The sequence below is a fragment of the Polyodon spathula genome, chromosome 1 (genome assembly GCF_017654505.1).
Source record: "Polyodon spathula isolate WHYD16114869_AA chromosome 1, ASM1765450v1, whole genome shotgun sequence".
In the NCBI taxonomy this organism is placed as follows: domain Eukaryota; kingdom Metazoa; phylum Chordata; class Actinopteri; order Acipenseriformes; family Polyodontidae; genus Polyodon; species Polyodon spathula.
In genome coordinates this window covers 64986493-65010253 of record NC_054534.1, presented here as the reverse complement: position 1 = coordinate 65010253, position 23761 = coordinate 64986493, and the positions used below count along the sequence as shown (strand labels likewise).

At 40.9% G+C, this 23761-nt stretch overlaps 1 protein-coding gene across 2 annotated transcripts; it reads right to left on the bottom strand.

Annotated features, from left to right (window-relative positions):
* Positions 1 to 6584: 6584 nt before the first annotated feature.
* Positions 6585 to 22913, bottom strand: LOC121320928 (probable E3 ubiquitin-protein ligase HERC4). 2 transcript variants are annotated; one of them, XM_041259717.1, is made up of 23 exons: positions 22530 to 22913; positions 21661 to 21796; positions 21255 to 21331; positions 20901 to 21122; positions 20338 to 20429; positions 18443 to 18573; positions 18160 to 18287; positions 17774 to 17850; positions 16602 to 16726; positions 16022 to 16075; positions 14728 to 14830; positions 13586 to 13781; positions 13066 to 13223; positions 12386 to 12448; positions 11796 to 11888; positions 11586 to 11702; positions 10933 to 11076; positions 10232 to 10392; positions 9999 to 10062; positions 9842 to 9900; positions 9017 to 9200; positions 7180 to 7279; positions 6585 to 7040 (listed from the first exon to the last, which is right to left on the bottom strand). In XM_041259717.1, the coding sequence occupies exons 1-23, from the start codon at positions 22750 to 22752 to the stop codon at positions 6826 to 6828; spliced, it is 2922 nt and encodes a 973-aa protein (XP_041115651.1). In that variant the 5' UTR covers positions 22753 to 22913; the 3' UTR covers positions 6585 to 6825. The 2 variants fall into 2 exon arrangements, with proteins under 2 accessions (XP_041115651.1, XP_041115662.1); XM_041259728.1 differs by lacking the exons at positions 21255 to 21331; positions 21661 to 21796.
* Between the last annotated feature and the right edge of the window lie 848 nt (positions 22914 to 23761).

The window sequence follows — 23761 nt, the reverse complement described above, 5'->3', positions numbered from 1 at the left end:
CATCATAGAAGCAATCTCTTACTGACTAGCAGCTGAGACGCACAGCGTGAATCGGGTTCAACTTCTACTGGAGAATGCTGAATAAGAATAGTATTTGAAACGCCGGTGTTTGTTTATTTGTTGCCATGGTCATGTTTTGTTTTTCAGGCAAGTGAAAACAACACAACCCTGACACCAGACTACACGGATTGATCCATATATTTCTTGACCTGCGCCTTCTGGGGGGGATAAATTTATCCCCCCCCACCCGTCCCCATGTCCCCATGTCCCCATTTGACAACTGAAAGTGCAGTGCACTTTCAAATCGCACCGTGATTAGCATATTATTATTATTATGTTACTTATAGGTTGGTATCAGTAGGCTATTAAAACAAAAATATGTTTATGATTTTGATTACCGGAATATCAGCCAGCTGATAGCCATGCCTTTAGTTTCGGGTTTTAAATAGGATGACGTTAGAAAAAGTGAAAATGCAAGCGATGACCACATCACAGCTTGAGATTCAACACGTCAAAGCAGCTGAGACAGCTATTCTTTCTTGTGTCTTGCTATTACTATTAGAACGTAACCTGGGAACACACCTGACAGCAGTGCCATAGTATCAAATGTTGAAGTCTCTAGTTATGGTATACAAGACATTGAATAAAAATACAATAACAAAGAGATCAACTCCCAATCACATGCCTTCATCAAACCAGCCTTAATCACCTAGAAATAAAATCATTTTAATAGAATGCCTTTCTCTAAAAGGAACAAAGAGAACAGTTGATCCATTTGAAAGTCTTCAGTTAAATAACTGAGATTGTATTTAATAAATTACATATGTAATACATTTAAAGTAACCCCCTCACCGGTCTTTTTACACTGCCTTAATAGTGAAAGAAAACAAAACCCTTGTGGCATATGAAGTAAATCTTGTTCACTTCCATTTGCCGTGTATTGGCCTTTTACCCTCCTGCAGGATTAGGGAAAAAAAGGTTACCTAGGTTATTACCATAACTCTGATTCCCTGAAAAGAAAGACAACCATTACCGAATGGGAAGAGCTGGTCTGACCCGTCAATCACGGAGCATATATAAACAACAGTTGCCCTATCAGGGTCCTGCTGTGAGGGGATGTCCCTCCCACCTCCTGCAGAAGAGGGAAGACCTCAATGTAGCATATCGCCATTTTTGAAATTGAAAGTCAGCTGTACAGCCTCGCAGCGATAGCCTCAGAGCCCACATGATGCCTAAGGGCATGCCACCTGCAATACCCTAGAGCCCAGGAAGGGGCTTGCTTGGTTTGCAACATCAAGGCGGTAAAAACGTGCAAATGTCTGACTACCTGTCCATGTAGCAGCATTGCAGAGCTCATCCTAGGAGGCGCCATGAAAGAGAGCCCACGAAGTTGCTTGACCCCTGGTAGAATGGCAAGGGGGAGTCAGTCTGTTCATATGGCAAGCGTATGGCATCTGCCACCCAGTGCGCTAGATGTTGCTTCGACAGGGCTTGACCTCTAGAGCGGGATCCATAGCAGACAAACAGCTGATTGGACTCCAGGATGCTGTCCTATCCAGGTAACAGCACAGCGCCCGGACCAGACAAAGCGTGTGCTATCTGTGATCCTTCTCTGACTCATGCGGGGAAGGTCTGAAAGCTACCAAAACCAATGGTTGGTTAATATGGAATGAAGATACCACCTTTGGCAAAAAGGCTGGATTATTTCTTAATATTACTCGTGAGTCAATCCCAGTGAAAGCCATACATGTGTCATCGATGGACAGCGGATGAAGTTCACTTACTTTTCTGGCAGACGTAATGGCTAATAAAAACGCCACTTTGAGGGAAATAGGGTGCAGCTCTGCTGAGTTCATGGGATCAAATGGGGGACCCGTAAGGACCCCCAGCACCAGCTCCAGATCCCACTTAGGGACCATGTTGAGCCTTGCTGCCAAAAAGACCTTCAGAGTAGATGCAGATTTTCCCGCATCAAACAGGTGTTGTAATAAGGTTAGAATTGTCTCAATAGGGCAGGTCAGAGGGTCGTAACCCCCAGCAATGCACCAGTTTTGGAAAACCTTCCATTTATACGAAGACTGGACTCTAGTGCTAGTCGCCCTAGTTGACTGTAGTGTCTCTACCACTGTGTCTGGCAAACCTCATCTGGATAGATGGCTCCGTCAATGGCCAAACCCAGGGTTGGAGCTGGGCTGGGTTCGGGTGCCATAATAACCTCTCTGCTTGGCTCAGGAGGTCCTTGCGAAGCGGGAGTTGCCACGGTTGGCCCAACAACATGTTGGAGAGGAGAGCAAACCAGGGGCATCTTGGCCATTCTCTCTCCATAGAGAACCATAGGGGGAAATGAGTGGACTCGGCTGTGGCAAAGAGGTCGACTTGTGCTGTATGAAACCTCTCCCAAATTTGTTTCACAACCTGAGGGTGCAGTCTCCACTCCAAGCTGTCTGGAGCTCCTCTGGACAGGAGGTCTGCTGCTCTTTTGTCCACACCAGGGAGGTGAACCTCCGTGATCCTATTCTGTGCATCCAAGACAGGAGTCTGTGCGCCGCATGATGAAGGCCAGGTGAGTGCAGACTGCCTTGGTGGTTTATGTAGGCTACCACTGTCGTGTTGTCTGTCCGGACCAGCCTGTGTTTATGCGCTAACTGTTGGCGAAAATGAGATAGCGTCAGGGCTACTGCTTGCAGTTCTTGGGCATCTATATGCGCTTGCTGCCAAAGTCCCTTCCACTGACCTCGGCTGGAGGCATCCGTAGTGACAATTTTCCTTCTGTGAGGTGAGCCGAGGGGAGTTTCGAGGCTCAGATTGTCGGGGCAGAGCCACCACTCCAGTGTCTTCCGGCATTGTCTGGAAACTTGCACCAGCCTGTGTCAATCGTGGACCGGGTGTACCTTGAGCATATTCACCCACGCTTGAAGCGGACGCATTCTCAGCAGCCCTAGGGAAGGATTCTTGAGGCGGCTGCCATCAGCCCCAACAACCTTTGAAACATTCTGACCTGTAGAAGAGCATCCTCCCTGAATTGGGAGAGTGTGACGTCCATCTACCGAATCCTGTCTTCTGACAGTGAGGCAAGCATGCTCACAGAGTTCAGTTTGATCCCCAGGAACACTGTGGACAGAGATGGTACGAAGTTGCTCTTCTGTTGACGTATGGATAGCCCTAACTTCGTCACATGATCTATGACCTGTCTGGTGTGCGCCTCGGCGCGTTCTTTGGAACATGCGCAAACTAGCCAATCGTCCCAGTAGTTGAAGATCTGAATACCTGCAGCTGAGTGGAGCCAGTGCTGCATCCATGCACGTGGAAAATATAGGGTTGAGCCAGCGAGAGGCCAAATGGCAGCATGCAGAATGCTTATGCGTTGCCTTGAAAGGCGAAGCATAGATATTTTCTGTGCGCGGGATGGGTCGGGACATGAGAAGTAGGCATCTTGCAGGTCGATCGATGTGAACCAGTCGTCCGGCTGGACGGATTGGAGGATACACTGTGCGGTCAACATGTTGAACTTCCTTTGTTTGAGGGACACGTTGAGGACCCCGAGGTCCAGAATAGGTCGGAAACCGCCATACCTCTTGGGCACTAGGAAGTACCTGGAGTAGAACCCGCTGAGGGCATCGCTTGGGTTTATCAAGCGCACAGCGTGCCTTTTTTGAAGATTGGCAATCTCCTGTTGAAGGAGGATCGCGCACGCTGGTCCGACGGTGGTAAAGAACACACCCTTGAAGGGTAGAGGGCCTAAGCGGAATTGCAGAGCGTAACCATGTCAGATAGTCGTTAGCACACAGGAGTCCTTGGTGCAGCCTTGCCATGGGTCTTGTCCAGTGGTCAGTCCGGTTGTGAGGGGGGAAGGTGGCAGTCGGAGCCCCTCAGGGGCGGTCTCCCTTGGACTTGGGAGGCAGCACATCTTTTTTAGGCGCCGGTCTCGGTCTCCAGCCGGAGAACCGGTTGCCCCTGGTGGTCTCTTGTCACCAGTTTTTCCTCTGCCTGCTTGTTTGGCCTGGAGCGGGGGGCGGCATTCAGGCCCAGCTGCCACGGCAGGCTGGGAAGGCCACCTAGGACGCTGGCAATAGGCAGGAAGGCGCAAAAACTTTGAATCGACCTCCGTGGCCTTGTGGGACCTCTCAAGGCTCACATCAGCAGTCGCTCCGAATGTCTGCCCCAGTGTTATAGGGGCATCCAGCAACGCCACCTTCTCTGTCTCCACCACTTTGGCTTGGGTCATCCAAAAATGTCGGTGGGCAGCCACCAGCGCCGCCAGAGACCTCCCTGATGCCTGACCTAGCTCCCCCATCCGGTCAGTCATCACTCCCGTCACCACCTGAAGCTCCCCCATGTCTGTCTCTGTTGCCCGCTCCTGCAGTCTTGCCGCTAGTTGTGACTGGTAGAGCATCAAGATGGACATGTCATTCACCACTCTCACAGACAACGGCACTGAAACATATGCTTTCTTTAGCATTGCATCAGTCGTCCTGCATGACTTGGGTGTGCAGGTAGGTTCTTTATCCCCTCTGGTGAAGGTGGACCCTTGCACCAGCACAATGACCGTGTCGCCGATGGGAGGGAACGTGCCCAGGCCAGCTTCTTGGGCTCTGGCAGTGTACAGCAGGGACGCCGCTATTCTGGAGACAGAGGCAGCAGGCGCTGCGTGGTTCCAGGAAGAGCAAACCAGCTTCAAAAAGACCTCACAGAGGAAGGGCATATTGTGGGTTCCCTTTTTGTTTGAGGAACCCATTCCCCTTTCCCTCCTGTTACACATGCCAGGGAATATCCATGGCAGGAGCTCCGTGCTGCATCAGGGCACGGAACTCCTCCCTCTGAGAGGTATGCGGGAGGGAAGGTATGGAGCCCCCTGCTGTAGCCTGCCCGACCGAAGTGGCGGGGTAGGACACGTCCGACCTCGAAGCTGTGAACGAAAGCTCGCCGGGCTTGGGGGTCTAGGTGGGGCCGGGGACAGAGAGCGGGAGTGGGGGAGCTGGGCTGCCCGGTAGCAGGGGGCAGTCTCCCCTGGGCCTGCAGCAAAGTATCCAGCATGGCCTGCTGGGCTCTCACGGCCTGAGCCAGCTCCTCAAAACGCCGCTCCATAGAGCTCTCGTGTTTCTCCAGGGATGCAGAAGGGGAGCGCCTGCGTCCACGAGGGGAAGGGGAGCGGTACCTCTTCGGTGATCGCCTACCTCCCGGTGAGCGCCCTCTCAAGCGGTGCCGCCTCGGCGGTGTCCACCGTGATTCCGCAGAGGGGCGCCTATACCTCCGCACTGGTGGTGGGGTAGGGGAGGGTGAACCAGGGGTATGGGGGAGCTCCCTAGCCACTACAGTAAGCGGGGTTCCAAAGTTCCCCTGAGACTGTCAATCGGCAATGGGGTCGGCGCCAGGAAAAGCGCGGTCGGTGCCGAGCTATAGAAGCCGAGTCAATCGGCGTCAGCACCAAGGACCGCGGTAAGCACTAAGACAGCCCAAGGCTGAGAAGGGCGTGTAGGCCAGAGCTGGAAGGTAGCTGGAGCCGAGTCAATCGGCGTCAGGGATAGCACCGTGTGCCAGCGGGGTCACCCTACAGCACCACAATAGCTCACGCAACTCAGAAACAGTATAAACTACACAAGGTAATAAGAGAGAGAATAAAGCTTAGCACCAATCTCTGTAGAGGGGTTGAGACCAACTCTAATCAGTAGAGTCTACCGAAGCGAGACTAAGGCTACTAGCAATCTGAAAAACTATTTCTCAAAAAAAATGTGTATTTTACCATAACAAATCCAATTTGAAGTTTAAAAACGTACAAATGAGCCAATTTCCAGCACAAAGAGAGCACAAGGCAATCTAGGTGTTGTCTCAGTGAGGTGAGAGAGAAAATGGCGATATGCTACTGTGAGGTCGTCCCTTCTCAGCAGGAGGTGGGAGGGACTTCCCCCTCACATAAGGGCCCTGATAGGGCAGCTGTTTTTTATATATACTCAGTGATTGACGGGTCAGACCCGGTCTTCCCATTCGGTACTGGCTGTCATTCCACTTGAAAGGGAACCTAGCCGCATTGCGCTTCAGTAAGTCCTATTTGCCAGGCAGCCAGCAGTGCAGATTTTTTTAATCAAGGTACAGAGCAGATCCCCAATATTCATTCAATACCATAACAATAAAATACAGTGCAATTGTTTCTAGAATATATTTTATTTTTGTGTAGAATTATAACTTTTTTCACATGAATATAATACACACATCCATAAAGATTGCTAGTCAGCAGTAGCACAAATAATAATAATAATAATAATAATAATAATAATAATAATAAAACCTTTTCTGAATGTCATGATCTTTCTTTAATGCATTGTGCCAAAGCACAACCCAACGTGCAATTCAAGTTAAGTTCGTTTGTTTTAAAAATTGTGTTATGTTTAATTTTACCAATGGTTATATTTTACACTGACTAATAAGTTTCATTCAAAGTATCTAGACATAGATCTGTAATCTGACTTAATTACTTACTGAACTATACTTATATATATATATATATATATATATATATATATATATATATATATATATATATATATATATATATATATATATATATATATATATACACACATACACACATACACATACACATACACACACACACATTAGATACAAAACTTACAAAAATCTAGAAAATATTTAGTAGTACATCACTAGGATCAAACAGTTTTCTTCAAGTGGAGTGCACTTCTGGCAGGACCAATAGGATTAGACCCTGTAAATCAGCTGGGGTGCATGTTCTTTCACTATAGTCACCTAATACAATTAAATACCCAGAACACAAGATACAACATATTCCATAATGAAAAACTACACATTTTACAGATTACCAAATCCTTCATGACAAGTGATTGCCTGCAAGAGCTTCTCTCTCAAAATGTCTATGCTACTGTAATTAGGAAGGTTCAAGACCAGGAAACAAGTGCTTGGATCAGGGAAGAAGTCATCAGGATTCAGATATCCATAGTCCTTTATAATGATGCGGCACGTCCTCAACCCCCCAACTGAGACTCTGTCACTTCCTGTCAAAAAGGCTGTGAAAATAAAGTACATGGCTGTGGAACTGTGCAAATGTGCTCAGAAAAAGTCACTATTAGTTAGGACTGATGCTGCTATGGATTTATTTATTTATTAATTTTTTTAAGGAAAAAGTTGATGCTGGAATTTACTTACCAAGAAAGTGTTTCTTCTTCTCCTCATTAAGTTCATAGAATACTGTCCAGAAATTCATGATTGTCTGGTCTGTTGGTTCATAGCCATCATACCTTGCATTCTGTTCACAGAAAACAAATAAAGCATTACGATCTAGCAAAGTTTGCTAAAGCACAGGTAGCATGTGGCTTGCCGTTTTGTTTAAGCTTAACAGAATTACCTGCATTTAAAGAGCAGCGACTGGTTACTTCTAGGAAAATAACTCAAACCCTCAGAAGTCTTTAACTTTAGCTATCTTTCTCAGTACTGTACTGATAACTTCCTTTCCTGTGACCAGACCTGGGGACAATTACAATTATAATGCAATAATTTGCATTGCAATAATTAATTGCTTATGGCATACCTGTATGATTGTGACTGTAATTATACCATATAATTGACGCATCTATTTGTCATTCAAAACATTCTTGTATTTTTAACCACTTCTGGTGAGTTCTAGCTGATCCCCAGCTTTAGTATAGTATGGAGCTCGGGATTAAGCTCTTTATTGTAGTGTGCTACCAAACAGGAACTGGGGGGTGGGTCAAAGTCTGAGTGATTGGTTCCAGCTAATTATATTTAAGAGTTATTTTTCATGACAAGATCATAACCTTTTTTTTTTTTTATTATTGTTTTAAGAAACATTACATTTTTATTATTTTTTTATGTACGGAAATTAATTTCATAAGAATATTTTCCCATTTTCTTAAACCAAATTCACATGTATAATTAAATTTTTCTAAAACACCACCAAAATGAATCAAGCTGCATTAAATGATAAACACAACTTGTATTGTAGACTATAAAAGGTGTAAATCGAATCAGAAATGCTACTAACATATTTCAGGTATAGCCGATAAAAGCTTAATTTCTCGCTACATCCATACAAAGGCAATCATGGTCAGTAGTTGTGTGCAAAATTATACAATGGAGCAAAAACTCAGAGTGTATAAAATATGTTATTGAAGCTGTGGAGGATCGCCTAAAGGATTCCACAGCAATTCTGCAGCGCACAACTGCATGGAATACACGTGTAAGCGGATTTAATGTTGCCTTCCCTGTGGAAGAGACTGAAAAGAGAGGCACTGGAAAGTTTTATTGGAATTATTATTATTATTATTACTATTATTATTATTATTATTATTATTATTATTATTTTATAAAACAGGCCTACGTTAAGTTGAATAAGGATGAAACTGGTTAAACGTTTTTGACACGTTTTATTTTAATTTAAAAAATCTTCTCAAGAAGATTTCAAACCATTTTATATAATTTTTGCTTATGGATAGTTCAGTTTCATAGAAGCTGGCAATACATTTTGAGATTTTTCATATTTGTTCCAGTTAGTACGATGCCACAAGTCTACAGAAATTGCTAGGCTAACTTAGTATTGTGTTTTAGTATCCTCTAGAGGGCAACAGCGGGTACTTTGGGTTTGTTGCAATTGAGACAAATTTTAATACTCAGCTGGGGACTATCTTGAGCTGCTTAGTTCGTTGCAATTGGTATTAACTTGCGTAGTGGTTTAGTTCCATCCTCCGTACTAATCATAGGATCATCCCCAGTTAGTATGCTGCTTTCAGTTCATTGCAATTGACCCTCTATGACTCCATTGTTTTCAGTGTCTTTGGTTGCCTTCATGTGGGCAGTTGAAGTAGAATGTGGAGATGTGTCAAATGATACGTTAATATTGTTCATAATAGCTTTGAAAAAAATGAATACCATAATGTGTGTTTCTTTTATACAGGTACATGTGAGACTGCAAAACATATTAGGTACGATTTACTGGCATTTTTTTTTGTTAGCTCTATGTGATTACCTTTTCCAGTTCTGCCCAGTCAAAGATATGGCTTCCGTAGAGTACAGCCATTAGTTCATTGGGAAGGAATAGTCTCCACATGGTACTCGGGCACCCTTTACTAAAACCTTCCTTGAAATCTTCAAACTGCTTCTCAACTGATGTGTTGAATACAAAATTCAAATACTCGTCAACATACCGCTTTCTGGGAAAACAAACAACAACAACAACGTCTAAATAAATCTTAGAAAACGAAGAGAAATGTTATAAAGCGTAAATAAGACTGGGGTTGTTTATTTTAATGTTGCATAGCATCCCAAATGAACCTACCACAGATGATTTAGGGGTTACTTCAAAACAAGGGTAAAGCAGCCTGCTGATAGTCACAGGCTGGGATAACTATGAAACCACTACAGTATATCCTCCTGGCTGTTTTCAGCAGTTACAAACAGCACCAAGTCAAATAAATAAGAATGCATGTGTAACATGTTCTTCATGGGAGACAATAATGTGTTTAACAAAGCAAGTTATTAATATCAATTACTATAATAAAATCAATATTTGTGAACAACATTTTACAAATGCAAAATGTATCTACCTTAAATTAGTGCGACCAATTAGAACTTAAACATGTTGTCCAATTTAAAGTACAGTAAATAATAAGCTGATTGGTCGGCATCATGGAACAGAAGGCGTTCTTTAGTTGTCTGTGCTCAGCTATTATAAATATACAACACTAACAGAAGACATCTCCTTTCTTACTCTAGTCAAATGCAGACTAATGGTTTCCTTGAGCTTTGCATTACACTCACGCAACAAATCAATTGACTAGAAGTTGTCCATTACCTGTTGTATTTGGTGACTGGTATGTCTTTACCATTTGGTACAAGTTCATGCTCTTGAATCTAAAAAACATGTAATACAGTTTCTGGTTATAGGAAAGGCTATACTGTGATATAATTGTAAATAAAACAAAGAAACAAAGAAGGTAACTAAAACCTACCGTGAAGTCCAAATATAAATCCTCAACACAATCTTCATCTTCATCAAGAATTTTCTGGAGATTCCTAAAAGTAAATCGAATGTCAGTTAGCTCCTAAACAAAGATTCCCGTGACACTGTGTTTCAGGGTCTTTCCGTTTCTTGGCAAAGACCCCCCCCACCCCACCACCACCAATTAGACAAACAAAGAATACATTATATGTTATTTCATCTTAGATTCGCATTATTACTTACCCTCCTTCTGTAGGAGACAACTCCTTCAGGTCTTCCAGCGTGGGCTTTTCTTTCAGCAGCTTCTTGAACAAGGCCAGGGGGAAGTGGAAGTCTGCTACACAGCGATTGTACAAGGCCATTCCGCAAAGGACTCCGACAGAATGGTATACTTCACTGTGATTCTACAAAATGGTACAATCAAGAAAAACTCAACTGAAGAGTCAATTGGTCAAGGGAAATGTAATGCTGGTTGTTTTGCTTTTGCATACAGTTCTGAGACTTCTGATGTGTTCCAAGGAACTAACTATTTATCATAACTTTAACACCTACAAATAATATCTTGTGTAGAAAAGATCATAGTAAACAGACCCCCCGCCACGACATATCAATTCAAAATTAGAGCTAATCAGTATTGTAGTTGATGGCCCTGATGTATAGCACCAGTATATACAAAATGGCATAGACTAAGCACTGGCAAATTAACAGTTTAATGAAAATTAGACAAGTGATATTTAAGACCTAGATTTCATCATGGAAGTATATTAATGTACTGAACAACTTCTTGTAATCTCAAGATAAATGTGACATGCAAAATGTGACATGCAAACGGACAAACAGAGAGACACCTATCTCCACAATGTGATACTCCCAATAACTTACAGAGCACTTTTTGTTGTAGTCCCATGTTACATTAATGCAATAGGAAATAACGGGATGCACACCTTAGAAATAAACCAAAGTAGCCCAGACTTCTCATCAAGTTTGAATTGCTCCTGTGCCGACTTGTACAATTCCCTTGTGATTACAGAGAAGAATTCCCTCTGTACCCCTCCTACATCTTCACCAGGTTCATTCTGAAATGTCACCTAATTTAGAAAACAAAATATAACAAATGCAAATTAAGTTATCATCCAGGGCACTACCAGATTTGTAATTCAATTTAAAATAAAAATGGCCTTAGTTAAGATAAAAAAAACAAAAAAAACAACGGAATTAGTGTTTGGGTAAAATGATGGTAGTGATTGATTTTACGCAGTGTAAAGTGAACGCACTGTAAAGTGAACAGAAAGAACACAATACATTTTGCTCTACTATATAAAATAATAATATTTATATTTAGTCATCATGAAAGGTTTGTCCACCCACAAATGTATTATTAATAGTTGGGATATTAAGTGTAAGTTACTAAGCCTTAATGCGAGCAAACTCATTTTGAGATGCTCTGTTCATGCAGCACTACAGAAAGCTAACAGAAACAAACTGAACAGTTAACCTGTGGCGAAAAGAACAGAACATCTTTGGTACATTTCAGGAAGACTTGCTTAGAATTACCCTACTGAGTCATTGCACACATTTGTTTGTAATAAAAGATAACCTTTAATGGGAACTGGTATTGGCTTGGATTGGTTTGCTTTAAGAACAGCAGTGTGTCTCTCAGAATGGTGTCTCTGTTGATATGTAGATGGTTTGCGAAACCAAATAACTGATTTCTCTGTAATAAAAAAGAAAACATATTTTTACTGGCAATACTGCTAAAGGTGAACTGAAGTTTGAATGACTTGTAAGAAACATAAAAATAACCTACTTGTGACTGTTTTTCACAGTCAGCGTGAAGTGCATCCTGTTTTGTTTTCATATCAAGGATGCAGGGGTACATTAGCAAGGAGTACACACACTCCTGAAAAAAAAGCACAGAAGTCAATAACTTCATATCAATTGTGCAGCTTCTGTAAATAAATAAATACAGTGCTCTCCCTTTATAATGCTGTAGTTGGGAGCCAAAGCTAAGCCACTATGCAATTTATGTTCCGCGCCTTAGAACATGAATGCAAGTACTAGTGTAATTGCATTATAGGGCAATTTCTCCCCAATTCTGAAATGTCCAATTATTTTTGTTTCAACCCCGCTGCCACCCCCGCGCTGACTCTGGAGAGATGAAGACGGACACAAGCGTCCTCCGAAACGTGCCCCGTCAGCCGTCCGCTTCTTTTCACTCTGCAGGCCCACCATGCAGCCACCTCACAGCTACAGCGTCAGAGGACCACGCAGCTCTGGGCAGCTTGCAGGCAGGGTCAGTTAGAAAATACAGCTCCACAAAGGAGGGTGAAAGATGACTGAAAGTCGCAAAGGTCAATGGAAACCCACACAATAGAAGTGCTGAGTTTAAATACCTACAAGTGGAATGTTTTGGATGTAGAATTTACTCCTTGGAATCTTCTCTCCAGCTTTGGTGTTAACCTGTAGAAAATGAGTGAGACATTAATATCTGTACAATTTCTCATAAGGGCCACATTAATTTACTTGACTTATTGTTACAGTGGTCCAAAAAATAAGTACACAGAAAACACAGGAATGACAGATTCTCAGAACCTTCTGTAAAATAATGACATATGAAATATGACACGAATGGTGTTTCAGATTATGTTTAACATGTTTGCTTCATAAAAGTGGAATGTTTGTAGTGTTTTCAAATCATAAACATTTGACTTTCCTTACAAGCTAGGCAGTTAAGACTTTCTGGTGGTTCACTTGTATAACATTGTCAGTATTTCTAACATAGTACTACTGTAGCATTACTAGTGCTGCTAATATTTGCCTTCTGTATTTCAGTATTCTTTAATTTCTTTCAATCAGGTGTTCAAATTCGACTGATTAGAAGTATAGAATTCAAGCTTGGGCTCTAGCAATAACCCTGATACTTCCAAGACTTGTGATTGAGGTGCTCACTATAGAAGTCTCCCCCAGCAACTGAAAGTTAAATGGAGAGGTTTCCACTGGAGCACAGTTGCAGGGGGACACTTCCAGTATCTCACATGATGTGTGTTTGTGTGGATTGTAATTCAGTACTACATTACATTGTAAAGTAATCGCAGGACATATAAGGTCATATGCAGTTTGCTGTTGTCCGCAGGTGAAAGTCGTGAATGCTTGAGAATGAATTGATTGGATGCATCATGGTGTATCTGGACAACTCTTTCGAAGAATGTGGCAGGCAGCTTCATCCACAAGGACTCTAAAATAGGCAATAAAGGAAATGTAGCTAAAGATTTAAATAATAATAATAATAATAATAATAATAATAATAATAATACATGTTTTTAGTATAATCACAATCTGAAGTAAGTTTGAACACCACCAGCAAACATGATTCCTCTTCATTCATTTATTTAAAGCCTTAACATGATTTCTTTGAACCCACAACTAATTGAAGCTGACTGACCCAAGGCACTGAAATAATTGAAAGGTCTAAAACACCTGTCCAAATATTATTAAAAGCCACTTGGTTCAACATGACAGTGTGTTGGGTTTCAAAACTCATAATTATGTTCATATTTGTATCCTCCACACACAAGACAACAACCTCACAATGCTTACTAAGGAGGGAGCGGCTGCGTGGCTTTTGTCTGATGATGGCAAGTGCTAAAGAAGCTGTTATATCAGCAATACTCCAGTCCAGGGTATAAAATATTCCGATGAGTTCAGGTAGAATCAAAAAAACCCTCAAGGCCTCTACCACAGCCTGGGCTTTGCTTAGAGAAGGCAGCAGGCTTTTCTGAACAACAGTCGCTACCTGCATAGAAGGGAAAACAGCCATCAGTACGACATTTTAAATGTGTCACTTAAAGACCAACTTGACATGGCAATGAAATACCAGAATAAATTAGTAGTTCTACTGTATTTCTCTGGCTGTTTAGACTCATCTTGTTTCATTTCCTGTTTCTGGCATCACGTCCAAGTGATAACGGTATTTCTACAGTACTGTGTGATACAAGGTAACCAACATCTGGCTTTCTGTGAATACATTTTCTATCACATTTGTTTCTTTATACTCGGTTCTGTACATTTTTTTAAATATAAATATGTTTTAGCAGTTTAATATCCAGTGTTGTGTGTTCTCTATGACTGTCTAGAGCTGGCACTGCTTGATTATTGCTTATCAGGTTTAAAACGCAAGCTGAATTCCTTAAGTAAGGTGTATATAGAAAAAAAAAGCTTTGAGTTAGTAAATGGAAAATCAACAGAAAATCACAGTTTCAGAGACACAGAGACATTATTACAGCTACTTGTTTCTTCAAACAAAATATTATCTAATAATGTGTAAACAAGAATATAAACACCCACTGTGCTGTCTGTTTACTGATTTCAAATACATTTTAAATTAAGATTCAGGTTACTTAAGGAATAAAACTGGTTTAGTTTGCTGGCTGATATATTTTAGAGGCTTAACAAATAACACAGTGAGTGGTTTTGTTTATTAACCTGAGGGGAAATGATCAGATTACAAAAGACACCTAGGAGTGTAACCTGGAGTAATTACTCTTTTGATTACCCATACATATCAGCTATCTTTAGTCAAGGCATTAAAAAAAAAAAAAAAAAAAAAAGTCTATGGCATAGAAAAGAGAATATCCTATAGTAGGAACATCAGTCCAAAATCATAAACAAAAACATTTACCAAGCTCTATTGTATTTTTGTCAGGGAAGCCTGGACCCCACCCTCAAAGTATGATAGATACCTGGAATAACAACCCATGTTCTGACAATGTCTTAAACATCTCGCGAACTGATGACATGTTCAAGCCTGCAATCTCATTGGCTGAGCTGAAGTGTTCGTTGTTACTATTAAAAATAAATAAAATATAGTTAGCTGTCTTGGTCGTCAAAGTGCTTGTCCAACAGCAGCCTTCTTCAAAATGTTGCACTTCCTGAACAGCATCAAAACCAAGTTATGAGAACAGACATGGATACCCTGAGTGCCACTGAGTCTTCAGCTTAAACTGTTCAGGGCACAAAAGCTTTTGTATCACAAATTGTCATTGGAATTCTGGTGCTTTAGTATACCCCAGGTTATGCTGGATCTACACAATGCTGTCATCAGTCAGGAAGATATTAGAAACGAGCGAGGACTCGTTCATCACACAGAGTGCCAGCACAAGAAGACCATATACAGAGGAAAAGCGGTGTGTTTACAGCAGGATGAACTGAGAGAGAATGGTTTACGATCTTTAAGTCTGTAAGTCTTCAGATTGTAAAACACATATAGAAAATATGAGTAGCTATTCTGATTTGGATTCAAATTATGTAACATGTCTTCAGTCTACACCTATTCTATTTTGACATCTTTTTTTAAATTTTTTTTTAAATAAATGTAGTCGTGTCCAATTATTTTTAGGCTCAGCTCACCGCTACCACCCCTGCGCTGACTCGGGAGTGGCGAAGACAAAGACACGCTGTCCTCTGAAGCATGTGCCGTCAGCCAGCTGCTTCTTTACACACTGCAGACCAACCATGCAACCACACAGAACTACAGCATAGAAGGACTTACAGGCAGACCTGCAGGCGCCCAGCCAGACCACAGGGGTCACTGGTGCTCGGTGAGCTGAGGACACCATGGTCGACCTAGCCCTCCCTCCCCCCGGGTGGCGCTCGGCCAATTGAGCGCCACCCCCTAGGAACTCCCGGTCATGGTTAGCAGTGAGATGGTCGAACTTCCAATCTCCAGGCTACAGGGCACATCCACACGGAGCGCTTTCACTAGAATGCGCCACTCAGGAGCTCCCTATAATGACATCTTTATCCTGCAAAAATAATTTCCTTTTGATAACCCCCCCCCCCCAACCACAAAATAAAATTGTCAAAAGGAAAAAACATAATATTTTTAAATCAGGGTTCATTTCTTTAACATATCCATCAAACCTGATCCAGTTCCCTTAACAGTGCAAAGCCAGCATCTGAAACGGTTAGTAAGATTGCAAGCATTATTGTGGCAGAGGAGCATGTAGTGTGCCAGAACAAGGCTTGTGCTCTTACCTCAGAAAACTTGCATTCAGGCAGGCAGGGGAGGAAAAAAGCATTATGATTTCTCTGGAAAATAAACACAAAATATTACATTTTTCACATGTGTACTTTACACATTGAAACATGTGACCTACTTCACTCTTTCAAATTAGCCATGCATTCCCAGATCACATTAGAACATACTTAATATATTACTGTATAAAATAAATGTTACAAATCCCAAAAGTTCTGTGTACTGGAATATATTTTCATTTTACTCATAATATATTTTGTTTATATACTGTTTATTGCAATATACAACCACTGACTATTAATACAAAATATGAGCTATTGCTATCATTATAATGTAGTGCACCGTACATATGTGTAGAAATGTAAGCATGGCATGCACTGTATGTACAGACAGACTGACTTTGATAAGTGGTTCTCTAGCTATATCGGACGCTGTGTTGCAGAAGTTTGGCTGCTTCCAGCAGTATATCTCCTTTGCTGTAACTGTGTCTAACCTTTCTCCTTATAAGCCCTTAAAAGGTTCTACTTAGGACTGTGAATCTTTTGTGTTTCTAAGGTGTTTCTAATTTAGGTGACTTACGTTTTAGTAATCTTCTTTGATTTGGGATCACTTCTGGCAATCCATTTATTCATTAAACTATTGTCTATTCTTGCAATCCTTTTGCCGGGTCTCAAGGGGATAACAATTTCAGAAGCCTTGGAGTCCTACAAAGAAACATCTTTAAATCACATGTACTGTACTCTATTACATGTACTTTATACTATCATATGTACTCTATAACTAACAGTCACATCATTTAAAACAACACAATTACTTTTTGCATTAAGAATATTTTTAGTTTTATTAGTTTTTTTTTTATTTTTTATTTAGTGGTCACCAATTATTTTTATTGTTTTCTCCTCAATTTAGTAATATCCAATTATTTTTAGGCTCAGCTCACCACCCCTGCGCTGACTCGGGAGCGATGTAAGTGAACACACGCTGGCCCGCAAAACGTGTGCTGCCAGCCACCTGCTTCTTATACACTGCACACTCACCATGCAGCCACCCAGAGGAACAGTGTCAGAGGACAATGCAGCCCTGGGCAGCTTACAGGCAATCCCGCAGATACCTGGCCAGACCACAGGGGTTGCTGGTGAGCCAAGGACACCCTGGCTGAACTAGCCCTCCCTCCCCCCGGGTGGTGCTCGGCCAATTAAGCGCTGCCCGCTGGGAGCTCCCGTTCTTGGTCGGCAAAAGAATAGCCTGGACTCGAACCGGCTACGTCCAGACTATAGGGCGCATCCTGCACTCCATGCAGAGCGCCTTTACCGGATGCGCCACTTTGGAGCCTTCATTAAGAATATTTTATGTGAGTTCCACGACAGAGCATCTTAATGGAAAAGTTTGACAAGTGTAATTTATTTATGTTTAGAAAATAAAACTACTCCTTGACACTAGACATGGTTTTCATTTCTTTGCTAGCTCATGTTGGCCTTTTACAAAATAGTCAAACCTGATCCCAATGGCATACACCTTCAAAGTGCACCCAATGAAGTTGCCAATCAAAAAATAAATAACCTGGATATTGTTATACAGTATCTTACTTGTTTTAAAATTGAAATTTCACCCATTAAAAAAAGAAAATCTATTATCGTAAGTAATAAAATAAAAAAATCACACTGAAAAAAACAAAAATCACACATTTGTATGCAGATTTTTAAAATTCTGTATTATTGTGATGTGTCTTTAGAGGACAACATTATTCTCACCTGCTTTTCAGAGCACAGAACAAATGATTGGCTTTCTCCAGCAAATATTCTGTCCACCACCAGCGAGTAGCGTTTTTCTGTGTAAAAGAGGTTCACAGTCTGTATTAAGTATTGAACATTAAAGTACATTGTTTTGCTATTTTGAGCAATTTTAAGTGCAACTGATTTTGTTGTTGTTTGTATGTGCTTTTTGCACAAAATTAATAACATGGGGGAAAAAAAGTATCATCATTTTCTATTTTTTTCAGCTCTAAAAACTATGGAGCATTTCTCTCACCCAAAGTGAATGAGGTGCTGACTCTTGTACAATAAAGGGTTACTATTACTTATATAAAAAGTTATCTATATATAGAATCGTATCTGACTAAGAGTGGAGTGTAAGGTACCTGATGGAAGTTTCACAGGGATTGGCATTATGTGATTAATGGTCTTCTTGTTTCCCAGCTGCCCGTGCTCTCCTCTCCCAAAAGAATACACTTTTCCAGATGAAGAAATAAAAGCAAGTGTATGGTAACTAAAAAAAAGAGAACCGTATAAGTTCAGATTCCAGCTAATTTGTGTGTATATTTGCCTGTGGAATTAATATATTTAGGATCACCATTTGGCCCAGACAAGGCGATTATGGTATACATTGTACATGTTCTATTTTTTACCATATTTAATTTTTACCTTCCACATGCTATCTGAGATACTTGCTTCCCCCACAGCTCAGCAACTAGTCGAGGTCGGACTTCATTTCTTGTTGAGTTGTGTCCAAGCTGTCCAAAACATCCTGCTCCAAAAGTATACACTAACCCATCCTTGAAAAAAGGAGAAAAAAAAAAATCCACATATTACAGGGAACCACAAGCAGCAAAATCCTTTGAATAGGAAATATGTTTTAAAGAAACAATGGATTGCACCACATGAATATGAACCGGATTCATGACTGAATGTAAAAAACAGACCATGTCAGTTATGCTTAGATCAGGGTTAGGCAACATTGACTCTTTCAGTCCAATCTTTTAATTATTTAATGGATCTTCAACAGGTTCAGTTATATATTTAAGGATCAGGTTGGAACAATATTCTTTCAAATGGACAAGAAGTGTGAAGGTTTTCTACCCCCAGTTTAAGAAAACCACAAAAAATATGCATTTCTATCAGTTGCCACTACAATAAGTCCAGTTCTATTATATACACATAACTGGAATTGGTAGAGCACGATAGAAACTATCCTGACCAATAAGTTGCCACCAGTTCCATCAAAGCATTACACACAAAAGACAATATTCCTCCGTCCAGGAGAGCAACCACCAAGAAAAGGTGTTAAAACCAGGCCTCGCCCAGGACAACTGGAAGCTGCTAGAGACTGGAAGATGATGACAGATGTTGGTCAACGGCTTATTTTTCCACCTGAGATTGCCACCAATAACCTTTGACCGGACATCGTCTTGTGGTCTGGATCAGCACGCGTTGTTCATCTGGTAGAGTTAACAGTGTCATGGGAAGATGCTGTGGATGAGGTGTATGAGAGGAAGAAACTTCTATATGTTCAACTAGCTGTTGAAGTAGAAGAGCGAGGATGGAGAGTCCGAGTTTACCCAGTGGAGGTGGGTTGTCGAGGATTTGTGGCACACTCTACAAACCGGTTTCTCAGAGATGTCGGGTTCAGTGGCCAAGAGCTGTGTCGCACAGTGAAGAACTTATCTGAAGCAGCAGAAAGGAGCAGCAACTGGCTGTCGTTGAAACGGAAAGATTCTGGATGGGGATCTCAGGTACAATAGAAAGAAAGCAACGCTTTTGTACAGGTAAGTAAGCTGGGCTGAGCTGAGTGGGGGATGGAGGAGGGTGATGCTGGGACCCCAGAATCACTGTTGAGCCCTCTTGAGGTGTCGTGGGCTAGTCAACGAAACACCTAGGATGGAAGGTGCCCACTTGAAGACCCTAGAGATATACCCTACTTAGCTCAATCCAGACAGTTGTCATGCTGATGAGCTGGGGAGACCGCACTGGGTTGATCCCCAGAGCCAGAATCGCAGCCGTTGTGTGTGCTGATGCGCCGGGGAGGCAAAATGAGCTGATCCCTAGAGCCAGCATTACACCTCAGCAATCAACACCAGACAGAAGGATATCTACATCATCAGATGGAAAACAACGCAAATGGATGGAGGTGCAGATCGATCACATTAGTTTACTGCAAAGTTACGTCTTAGTTGGTGCTTATCTTGGTGAGAGCCGTGTTCAAATCAGCATGAAGTTCAACATCTACTCTCATGTAATGGAAATCATTACCATGTGTCTTCCCTCCACTGTTACTATACACCCAGAAATAATAATAAAAGCAGGTGACAAACCAGCAAATGGTCAGTAGTATTGGCAAAAAGGGGTTAATATTGAAGGGTACTGATTTGGGCAGCTATTGAATTCAAGACAATGCATAATTGTTGGGATTAAACAGCAAGAAACCAAAGCCCATACAACAAATAAGAAAATGATATCATTGTATCTTGTTCCAGTTTGGAAATGACAAACCATACCCATGAATGTTCAGCTGTCTAAAACTTAGTAGCTAAAACACCAACCTTAGTCAGAATGGAAGTATGTTCTTCTCCACAAGCTATAAACCCAGTTTTCTTGAATTCTAGAGCCCTGACATGGGCTGGTTGGTATCTGTCTGTAAAAAGAAAATACCTTCTTTCACTTGCTACATGCACACCTGGAAAACATGCAGAGGAAAAGTAATGACAGCACACAAAGCTTCCCTGGAAACAAGGGTGGCAAGACAGACTGCTACCTCTAGCTGCAGCAGACTTATTCATGCAGAGGCAAAGCTGGGAAGATATATCAATGACCAACTTTTTCTTCCAGAAAATGTATCCTCACATTGCCAACTGTCCTACATAGTTGTGTTACATTGTTAGTAAATGTATTATATTTGAGATGCCACTGTACTGGTGAAAACAGGCAACAAATTCCCCACCTCAGTTGTTCTGTATGAATTATGTGTTCCAATACTAGTTGGAAGGTGTACTGTATCTATAACCAAAAAAACAAATACCAAACTTGAAATCCAGGTGTATTCTAAGGGATTTCTGTAACCCAAACAGGTTCCTTTACTTGTGTTTGTAATAAATTAATGTCATACTGGTGATGTCGCCGAGTCCTAACTGTCCTGCATGGTTCCTCCCCCAGCCAAAAACAGCCCCCGACAGCGAGACAGCAAAGCTGTGGTCTCCCCCTGCAGCAATCTGAGCCAACGGGATCCCCGACAGAGACTTCAGAGGTTGGGGGGATGGTTTACTTGGTTCCCCTTTCCTCAGCCCAAGCTGTCCATTTGAATTCTGTCCCCAAGTGAAGAGCTGCCCGTCTGAAAAGAATGAACCAGGAAACAGTGGCACTAATAATTCCTATAGGTAAAACTGTGCGACATATATACATAGAAACATGTCTACTACATTCCCCATCATTGATTACTGTAATGTGTTCTGGATGTTATTACCTTTAGACAGAGCCAGTGAATGTTGGTTTCCACATGCAACTTGAATTATAACTGTAGCACACAGAGTCTGTATTAATCTGTTAAAAAAAAAAAATATATATATATTTTTTTTAAACACAGCATTAACTAACAAGATTTTTTTGGACTGGTGTGCATTTCAATATATTAAAAAAAAAATGTTACAAGGAGGTAAGCGCTGTACTATTACTATACCAGAAAACATATAGTAGTATTGCAACTTTATTTTGAAAACACACCCCTATCTCCCTATATCACTGAGTTATTTTTTGTTAATATCAGTGCTGCTTGCTGATTCTGTCAACTGTTGTGTGGGCGTGCGTGCTTGAAAACACCTTAGCCAGAAAATGACATCATGGATTTTGAAAATAATGTATATGCTGCTTACTTGGGGCGCACAACTTCCGGTAGTTCTGAATGTAGTATCAACTGAAACATTTTTCCAGTGGTTGAAAGCACCAAAATATAAGACTTTCCACAGTCAAGAGTATGAACCTTTTCCTCATTCGCCAATATCAGTTCTTCTGCACAAACAAGACGAGAACGGCAATGGTACTGTATCAGAAAATGTCTGGTCCATTTTTAATATTGTGTATTTATATATATATATATATATATATATATATATATATATATATATATATATATATATATATATATATCTTCTTGAATCTTCAACAATTTCATTGATCATAGATTAAAAGTAGATGTGTATGTTATTTGGCGCATTGAGGTCCTTTTCTCTTTGCCAAACTTTTCTTTCTTCGCCAGCCCATGGGTACTATACTGTACTGTTGGCAGCAGGTGGGCCAGTATGTTTATCTGCTCAAATGTTTACCGACAATACTTTATTTAGTAAACAGTATCAGTATGTCAGAAAACAGAAAACGAAACTGAAACTGTTAAAAGATTTTCGGCAGAAATGAAACTACAGAACATCAGGATTCTCCTTACTGCCCTATATGCCTTTTCGCATAAATATTTGCAGCTCACCTTGATGACAAATATATGTCCTTTAAATAAACCCTAAAAGCTGTGTGTATGTACCAGTCTACGTGTAGCAGTAGAGATAATACATAAAGTTCCACAAATCGCATAGTGTGCAGTATGTTTCCAATTCACAAACACAAAAAAAAAGATTGGCTTCGCATCGCCATGAGCAGATTCCCTTAGTTCAACATGATAACAGAGCTGCTGCTAGCTAAATAAATACATAAAATTGTGAGTATTAAATAGCATTTATAGATTTATAATTACTTATTTTTCTCTGTGGTTTCTGTTGCCGTCCACTTTCATCTTCCATCCAGACCCAGCCTTTCCCATTTTCCTTGACAAGCGCAACGATTCCGCACTTGCACGCAATTCGAACTATTTTCTTCTGTGAGAAAAATGGGTTTAAATATTGGTTTTCCCCGTTAATGACATATTCTTTCGGTGTTATACCAAACTCCGTCCAGGAAGCCTTTCCCCAGCAATACATTACTGATCACTGTAGTAAAGTAATATTTTTGTAACCGCTTTAGACGTTAGCTCTACGTTGTGTTACGTTATCTGATTGACGACCTATACAAAATAAATAAAACTCAAAGCTGATATATACTGCCACTTTACTGCTACTTCAACCTGATATTAAGTTAAACAAAAAAGTGCTCCCTCCTACAACTAATATGATTGGAGAATGCATATTGAGCCAACCCCTTTTAACACATTGCTGCTGGGAAAAAAAAAAAAAACAACAACAAGAAACAATCGTTATGGCTACCCAGCTGTATTGTTGGTTTTTTTTAAGACAGTTAGGCCTACAACTCACAAGTTGATTAGAAAGAAAATAAATAAATACAGTATTTAAATTCTGTTTCAAACTCAAATAGCATTGCAATAGTACAATATCTTCCAGTGCAGTAGATAAGTGTACAAAATAAAAGCCTTTTTCATAACATTTGGTATAGCTAGTGTTTTATACTGAACAATTTTAGACACAGAGACAGTGTCAGATCTAATTATTTGTAGACAAGGTGGTGGACAACCAATTTATTTATTTATTTATTTTTTAATGGTATTTAAATAAACACTGCACATTTTTAAATTTCCCATTAGTCATGTATTACACATGGACATAGAAATCTTATGATTGCAAGTGACTTTAAACGCACATCACATGTTTTAATGAGAAGTTTCCCCTAATTCACAGATTTCCAAAAGCATTTATCTGAGATACAGTTGTGATTTAAATTAATGTATATGCTAGCATGACATCACATGCTAGAAAGTAAAGAAAACACACAGTGAAGTGAATACTCATACAGTCCAGTCACTATACAATTTACAGGTAACCGAGCAGCATACATTTACCACTGCAGTTACACAGTGGAGTACACTTTAGTACTGCCCTTTTATATTTGCAATGTGGTTTGCACCTTCTTGCACCTTCACTGTAGCAGTTTCTGGGAGTGTTGTCCACAGTACTGCCAAACACTTGGAGATACCTG

Bases quoted from the DNA above. Each gene is read 5' to 3' on its own strand.
- LOC121320928 (XM_041259717.1), bottom strand. From the start codon at position 22,752: ATGTATTGCTGGGGAAAGGCTTCCTGGACGGAGTTTGGTATAACACCG. The intron at 16,076-16,601 runs GTAAGTCACCTA...TTTATTTTCCAG, and splicing joins TCAAAGAAGATTACTAAAAC to AGAAATCATAATGCTTTTTT. The intron at 7,041-7,179 runs GTAAGTAAATTC...TTATTTTCACAG, and splicing joins GAAGAAGAAACACTTTCTTG to CCTTTTTGACAGGAAGTGAC.